The sequence below is a fragment of the Echinops telfairi genome, unplaced genomic scaffold, assembly GCF_000313985.2.
Source record: "Echinops telfairi isolate 266 unplaced genomic scaffold, ASM31398v2 ScPeMD7_12;HRSCAF=54, whole genome shotgun sequence".
Classification (NCBI taxonomy): Eukaryota; Metazoa; Chordata; class Mammalia; order Afrosoricida; family Tenrecidae; genus Echinops; species Echinops telfairi.
This window is the reverse complement of record NW_022103909.1, coordinates 1,587,998-1,596,444: the sequence shown is the minus strand read 5'-3', so window position 1 is coordinate 1,596,444 and position 8,447 is coordinate 1,587,998. Positions and strand designations below refer to the sequence as shown.

At 50.7% G+C, this 8,447-nt stretch overlaps 1 protein-coding gene across 4 annotated transcripts in view; it reads left to right on the top strand.

Moving 5' to 3' along the window:
- Positions 1 to 6,273, top strand: part of SCN8A (sodium voltage-gated channel alpha subunit 8) — a 172,543-nt gene extending 166,270 nt beyond the window's left edge. For all 4 annotated transcript variants that reach the window (XM_030884781.2, XM_030884780.2, XM_004711370.2 and 1 more), the window contains one exon: positions 2,760 to 6,273. In XM_030884781.2, coding sequence (XP_030740641.1) covers positions 2,760 to 3,907 — 1,148 coding nt within the window. In that variant the 3' untranslated portion in view covers positions 3,908 to 6,273. The remainder of the gene's footprint in view (positions 1 to 2,759) is intronic.
- The last annotated feature ends 2,174 nt before the right edge of the window (positions 6,274 to 8,447 follow it).

The window sequence follows — 8,447 nt, the reverse complement described above, 5'->3', positions numbered from 1 at the left end:
GTAAAAAAAAAAAAAAAAGAAAGAGGTAGGAGGCGAAGGACGTATATAGAAGTCTAAATAAAGGCATGTACATTTGTAAATATATTTTTTAAAAAAAGAGTTGTATGAACCCCCAATAAAATGATTTTTAAAAGAAAAAAAAATGGACCAGATGGCACAATAGCAACGAGGATCTGCAAGGTAATTTTAAGCAGAGAGCCATTACGCGTGGTATATGGCGACCAATCCCACATACGCTGGGCACTGTGTCTCCCACCCTCACAGAATCCAGGCAGGGCTCCTGATTAGCAGAGTGGCTGGGAGTTTAGTCAGGGGTCCCAGTCAGTTCTGGGATCATGGCCTGAATGTGTGCCCTGCAGGAAAGCTGAATATGATCAATCGAATAGTCAAGGGTTTCAATGTAATTAGAGCTTGGCTCATATTTTCTTAGATGGCTTGTCTCTCCGCCGCCACCTTGAATGTTTAAAACTTGTCTGGCAAGGGCTCTCTTTCTTGCCCCGGTCGGAACTCTCTCCCGTCCGCTGCACATCTCCATACCTCAGGTCCCTGTGAGCTATCACAGAAGAAGACGCTCCATTGCAAAGTCTGCTCCTCATTCCGACTTGGATTTTGCCTGAATCCTGTTGGCTTTCCCATCTCAACACACATTGCTGCACAACATAGAGCTTTCAAGGTGAGACCAAAAGACGACACCAACGAGAAGTCCCAGATGTTTGCATGGAAAAGAGAGGACTTGGTAGAAAGAGGAGCTTAACGATTCCTTCATTCAGGGGAAGGAATGAAGTGGGACTAAGCTACCGGTCCTTGATGTCAGAAGCTGCCCTTGAAGAAGCTGGAGGGGTCAAGCCAGCATGTCCCTAGTCAGCCGTATATGGAATCCATGTTCTTTGGCTTCCTTTCATCACTGGTTTGGGCTCGATTAAAAGTAAACAAGAGAACTGAGAAATCCTCTTGAGTCCTGGCTGAAGTAGAGATTTTCTCAAAAACTCAACCCCCTGTGGGATTCTGGACCCAAAAGAGGCCCCAGAGGTTATCTGGCTCGCTCTCTGAGCATGTTCTATCCTACTTTCTCCAGAGAGTTGTGTTTCTTTTCTCTATTAAACTTTGTCAAGACCTAGTAGTCATCTTCGGCTTTGGATTTTTGGTGATGTCACATGGATTCAGGAATGGAAGGCATGCTGAATCAAGGGCATTTTTTTTATGTGCTAGATTTTGATGTGGGACACTTACATCCCAAGGGAAACTCAAGTGGTAGGATTGGTGGGGTGAGGCCCGTTTCTTCGGGTACACACAATTATCCCGCTCCCTACCAGGAAGCAGCATGTACCACAACTGCGAAGAGCAGAACCCAGCAAAACCCAAAAGGCTGAGAGTGTTGGTGGGTGGTAGGTAGCTCTTCACAGGCCATGAAGGTGTGGAAACCTCAGATAAAGCGGCTTCTGTAGCCTCCTGCAGTGAACTGTCCCAGTGTTTGTGGCAGCTTATGATTTAAAGGCATGTCCATAGTTAGCTTGTGAATCCCACGTGTGTCACTGGACACACGTGTCACCACATTGAGACCTCCCCAGCAGAAGGCCCTGAAGGAAGCGTGCATGCCAGCACTTTCTCTTCAGGTTGCATATCCCAGACCCTCTTTCGCCTCTGCCCTCCATGGCCACTCACTGGACTCCTCTCAAGTCTCCATACTCTCAAGAGACGAGTGGTCTAGTTGAAGATGAACCCCTTGCTGAGCGGACACATGAACAGGTCCTCTGATGTGCACACTTTAACTCTATTCAAATATGCTGTCCTGTAGCCCTGGTGGCCCAGAGGTTGCACATCGGGCTGCTCACTGCAAGGTCACTCTATGGAGGAGGAGGAGGCGTTCTACTCCCGTAAGAAGTTCCAGCCACAGGGATCCACAGGGCCACATCTGCCCCGTCCCGTAGTCAGATAGTCGCCGGCAGTGAGTTTGGTTGGAGTTTGGAATATCCTACTAATAATGCCTTGCCATTTGTATCCGTCGGTGCAGTTTTCAAATCCACAAAGTTCTGAATTGAAGCCCACCCCTGAGAGGGCTCCTTAGTTTTCTAGGGAAATTTGGGAGGAAATTCAGGGGTGATCAGAAACCAAAGATGGTTTTTCAGGGCAGGTGAGAAAATCCTTTTCAAGTTGGCAGCCTGAACACAACAATGAAGACATCAAGGCCGAAAGGTGGTGACGTCACAGCGTGGAACCGTTGGTTGTAGGCATGGAAATCTGAAGGAGTCCATTCGCCCCAGTCAGAAAAATACGCACAAATCAGAAAAATAACAGGCGGTATTTGAGTCAGGAAACAGACCAGGGAGGACCTGTTCAGAAGATGGAAAATTATGCTGCCATTAAAACGGACTTTCTAAAAGTATGCTAACCTCACATGTGAGGTCTCAGAATTAAGTTGTAAAGATAAATACAATAGAATTCCTTAAACCCAGGTGCTATAGAATGCTTATGGACTTACACGTAGTAACACTATAAAGAGGAGGCGAGGGGAATTGGGTCAAACGTTAGCTTCTGTTGATGCTGGGCGTTAGGTACGTAGGCGTCTCTTCTGTTACTTTGTTTTTCTCTGTGTGTTTGAAACCAGTCGTTCTCTTTACCATGAGGGGTCAGATTGACAAGTAAGGCTCTCGATCTACACAGCCCCTTGACCTTCACGTCTCCACGGTGCTGATGCAATAAGTAAAGAGAAAGGAAATCTCTAATCTCAGTAACGTATCTTCTTCTGTTCCTCCTCTTAGGAATGTTCCTGGCTGATTTGATTGAGAAATACTTTGTTTCCCCAACCCTGTTCCGAGTCATCCGATTGGCCCGCATTGGGCGCATCTTGCGTCTGATCAAAGGCGCCAAGGGGATCCGTACCCTGCTCTTTGCCTTAATGATGTCCTTACCCGCCCTGTTCAACATCGGCCTTCTGCTCTTCCTGGTCATGTTCATCTTCTCCATCTTTGGGATGTCCAACTTTGCCTACGTGAAGCACGAAGCCGGCATCGACGACATGTTCAACTTCGAGACCTTTGGCAACAGCATGATCTGCCTGTTTCAGATCACCACCTCGGCCGGGTGGGATGGCCTGCTGCTGCCCATCCTGAACCGCCCCCCAGACTGCAGCCTGGACAAGGAGCACCCGGGCAGTGGCTTTAAGGGAGACTGCGGGAACCCCTCCGTGGGCATCTTCTTCTTCGTCAGCTACATCATCATCTCCTTCCTGATTGTGGTGAACATGTACATCGCCATCATCCTGGAGAACTTCAGCGTGGCCACGGAAGAGAGCGCCGACCCCCTGAGCGAGGACGACTTTGAGACCTTTTACGAGATCTGGGAGAAATTCGACCCGGACGCCACCCAGTTCATTGAGTACTGTAAGCTGGCGGACTTTGCCGACGCCTTAGAGCACCCCCTCCGCGTGCCCAAGCCCAACACCATCGAGCTGATCGCCATGGACCTGCCCATGGTGAGTGGGGACCGCATCCACTGCTTGGACATCCTCTTCGCCTTCACCAAGCGGGTCCTGGGAGACAGCGGGGAGCTGGACATTCTCCGGCAGCAGATGGAGGAGCGGTTCGTGGCATCCAATCCTTCCAAAGTGTCTTACGAGCCAATCACGACCACCCTGCGGCGCAAGCAGGAGGAGGTGTCGGCCGTGGTCCTGCAGCGCGCCTACCGGGGACACTTAGCCAGGCGGGGCTTCATCTGCAAAAAGACCATGTCCAATAAGCTGGAGAACGGTGGCACCCACCGGGAGAAAAAGGAGAGCACCCCGTCCACAGCCTCCCTCCCGTCCTATGACAGTGTGACCAAGCCGGAGAAGGAGAAGCAGCAGCGGGCCGAGGAGGGGAGGAGGGAAAGAGCCAAACGACAAAAAGAGGTCCGAGAGTCCAAGTGTTAGAGGAGAGCACACAGTCAACACTGTACAGATCTCAGGCTCGCCAGGGAAAGATTGTTTACAGACTTCCTGAAGAGTATCCGTGCAGAAGAGCTGTGGAGACTGTCCCCTGAAGGTCTAGACCAAACATAGTCCGCTTACCATGTACCACGGTTGCATCTTGAGCAGTGACCTGCCAAGGGCCAAGAACCCTGCTCCCCAGACTCTCAGATTTTCTAATGCTTGGGCAGGTGGTTACTGCATGTTCCACATCAGTCAGTGCAACTTAGGACAAACGCAACAGGATACCCACACAGAGGCAAGGCTGCCGGACCAGCGTGTTTCCGTGGCAGCCAAATGGATTTTATTTTTTCCATTCTGTTGATTCTCAGAAGCAGAAAGCACCACTTTAAAAGTTTGTTTGTTCATGCAAACTGTATTTGCATTCTCACATTAGTTAAGCTAAGCAGCAAAAAGAAACACACAAGCGCGCACGCGCCCGTGCGCGCGCGCACACACGCACACACATGCCCACACAGCCCATGTCATTTACTTGTCAGTTGCTTTGATATAACTTGCATCTTCTCCACATGGGCATCACGTGGTTTGGAGATGGGTGGGGGAAAACAACCAGGTTTCTTCAGGCTGAGGAGGACTTGCTCAGGCCAATTCCAAACATTGTGCTCGTTCAATGCGTAGAAACGATTTGCATGATGGCATGCCGTGATCAGAAGTCATGCATGAGAACCACACACCACAGGACGCCACCTGTCCTGTCCCCGGCACTGGGTCAGCCTTCGGACAGGACCCCAGCCCTGCACCGTTCACTGTATTTGGTAGGATTTCCATACCCGCTGCAATTCTTTATGAATTCTCAAAAAGTCTTTCCCACACCCTCAGGGTAGAGAAACACAACCAACCACTTGACCACCCGCAACAGAAATCACCACCCACAAACCCAAACCAAGAAGCAGACGGATCCGTGTGTGTCTCTGGCTGACAGACATCTCCACCATCCCGCCCTTGTTGCACATATTGAAGGAAGAACCAGCTATTGCTGCTCAGTGTCCCGTCCGGGGGGAGACACACTCCCCAATGGCATCTGTCAGTGAGGTCACTGTCCAGCCAAATCCTAGGGCTAAAAACAAGGAGGTTCATCTATTTGTATCATGCAATATTTGCCAGGATTGTTGACCCTGCATACTGGAGAATCAACACTTATTTGGGGTAGAGATAAGAAGTGCTCTTCAAAGTAGCATGTTATCTCTGGGGGGGGGGGGGGGTTTGGGGTTGTCTTTGGGAAATGAAACACAATCTTTGTTGGGGGCTCAGGGGCTCACTTCATTTACCATCATGTCCTGCCCTGTAGCTTTCTCTGAGCTGGGGGCAGCACAGAGGGGTTGAGACGGTAGGAACTGGCCCCTCTGCCCCAGCAGGTTTGGCTCAAGCTCACACGCTGCATGGTCCCTCCTGCTTCCATCCCATTTTCTCCACCACCGAGGTGGGCCAGGGCAGCAGCACCGGGGCTCTGACTGTGGTTCAGAAGCTAGTCATGGGTGCAGAGGTCTAAACAGAGCTGCCTCTGAGCAAGCCCATTTGGTTTCTGTACTGCACCAGTTTGTACCAGATGGGGGATCTGGTACTCATTCTTCAGGATGTTCCGGCCGTTTTGCCCTCTGCTCAGCAACCTGCCTGTTGTCATTGGAGGGTGGCTTTTGGGGAGCGCACCATACGTTCCATTCCATTTCCTGCTTTAGAGAATGACTGTTTTTCGGCCACAGGTTTCTCATGGGCTGTCAATGCCAAGACGCTGCAGTTGAATGTGTCAGGAAGTCTATATAATATAAAGTATGAGTAAAGGTCTCAGGCTGTGAACCAAACCAAAATAAGTTCTTCCAGGATCAGAAAATAGAGGGGGCTTAAAAATTTTTTTTAAACAAAACAAAAAAGAACAACACATAACCAGACACACCAATCTACCTTGCAGTAGAAGCCCTCTGGATGTAATCTCACTGTCCACCTGACTAGTTTTGCCTAGAACAAGCCACAGCAAGCCAGTAGGCAGAGCTTTCCATGTTCTTAGACCATGACCCGCTTGATCCAGCTCTCGTAAGCTGCTTCTGCGGCCCCCTCCGTAAAATTTCCGTCCTCTACCCGATAACCTTGATTGGGAAGGCATTTCTTTCAGCGGCCCCGCTCACGGCTAGGACGAATGTAGAGTCCCGTGTGCAGGCGCCATTGTAAACAGCACAACACAGAAGAGGCTGACACATGTGGTTATTCTTTTTAAGAGAATTATAAATACTGTAATATATCATTTTATTTTACTGGCATGCCTTTTTGTAAGTACAAATTATTAACTGATTAAATAGGAAATGGCTTCTGGCTTATGCCATTGTCATGTTTTATTTTTATTTTTTATACTTTTTTTTCCTCTTAGAACTTAGATGCTGTCAGCCAATGTACATCCCCCCAACCAGACAGACAGACAAAAAAATTTTTTATTGCTAATGGTCTTTTCCAAAACAACAACAAAATATATATGTATATATATATTTTTGTTCCAATGTGCAATAAATTCTAACCACTACTATGCAAGATCTGGCCAAACTTCATAGTTGTTCTTAGGTCTCGAGAAGAGTGACCGATCCATCAGAGCCCACTAGTGATGTCACTAGGCTCCTAGAGCATCTTCACACAGTTTCTCAGAGGGCTGACCTTATTCCTCCCCCAGACCCACCCTCAGCCCAGCAGGCTGGCCGTCCCTGCGCCTTGGTATCCGACACCCACCCACAGCTTGGTAGGGAAGAAGCCACCTCCCCTTTATCGGAAGCGTCACGCTTGGGTTTTGGTTTTCGTCTTTAACTATTCCCATCTCCTTCCCTTCAGCCATGCCCCCGTCTGCTCACCCACCCACTCACCCTGCCCCACACTCCCTTGGCAGTGAAGGACACCATCACCAGCAGTCTACACCCGCAGTTACCAGGCATTGAAAGCGAAAGACTCACGGTGGCGTCGTGGTGCGTCTTCACTGAGTGGGTGAGTGGCAACGCTTTGCCAAATATTAACGAAGCCAATCAAAAAAAAAAAAAAAAAGCCGCAGCAGCCACAGTATCACTGCACATATATATATATAGATATATAAATACAATATAAATATTTATTTTTTTGTAGCCGGGTCCTTGGTGCAGTATTTATACTCCACGATCCACCTTTCAAAACAGGACAAACAGCAAAAAGACATGCGTGATGCTGTTCGCTCAAAACAACGCGGAGCCAAAGCCACGGAGCAGCCGCCGCCTGGCTTGCTGGCGTGCCCTGTGCGTGTGGAGAACCCTTGTCTGACCCCCTCTTTCTGTCCGTAACCCTCATCGCTCAGGGTGAGGCTCGCAGGGGGCCAGAACAGTGCCCAGGACCTCCTCACTCCTTTCGAAGCCAGCCCCCTTTGGGTGTCGGCCCCCTTTGGGTGCCGGGCGTTGACAGGGAGGAATAAACAGTAGCTCTCCAGGTCAGCGGCCTTGGGTTGACAATGCGCAGCGTTGTTTCATTTTCCGCCGTAACCAATGTCAACCTGTAGGGGCCGGACAGTGAAGGTGGGTGTATTAGTGGGTGCGGGGAGGCCAGCACTGCTCTAACGGGACGCGATCACAAAGGACATCACTACTATAAGCCAAAAGGAAACAAAATAAAAGTTACCCTTTCGACCATACAAGGGAAGTCTGTCTTGGTGTGCGTTTGTTGCTTGACTATCCCAGTTCTTGAGTTTGGGGTGGGGCCCAGGGACGGGGGCCGGTGGCATGGGAGGGAGAGAGACGTCAGAGGGTCTCTGGCAGAGTTCTGGCTGGGAAATGAGAGACTGATGAGCAAAGCAAGGGCCTAACCTGCCCAGTCCCACCCACTCACCCACTGCATGAGGCATTCCTCCCTTATCAGGCAGTGCCCAGAGACCTCTGTGACCTCTTTCCCCCCAATCCACTTGGCAGAGCCCCCCCCCCCAAGATGTCCGCTAGCCCACCCGGACTGGCCTGCCTTCTGCCGCCTTCACCAGTAAAGAAAAACCAAACCCAGTGCCCCAAAGCTGTTGCACGCTGCCCAGCAGCCTCCCTGCCGCTAGCTAGTGCTGGGCCTTGCCCTCCATCCCCCTCACAGAACAGACCCGACCCCCAGATATGGGCTGGTCTCACGCCCATTCCTGCAGGGGAGGGGGCACCCCTCCCCTTCCCTCTCTCCCTGACCCCTCTGGAGACAGCCCTCTCTAGGCCCTGTCTCCTGGTCTAGGAACACTCTCAGGAGGGTCTTGAAGTGCCCACTCGAGTCCACTCCAGTAACCCCACTGGGAGAGATGGCTGGTAGGTCAGCCCCGACCTACTCCCCGGGGCCCGGCCTCCAGGTCCTCGTGCGGGGAGATTGCCAGGGGTCTCGACTTCGTGACGCGGGTGGGGGGCATCTTCTGTAATGATGCCGCTTTCCTTTCTCAGATGTTGCCCAGAGTCTTGCAAAAAGCTTCGTTCATTTTCAGGTACCCCACCCCCTGCAGAATCCGCTGCACCAAACCAGCCGGGGG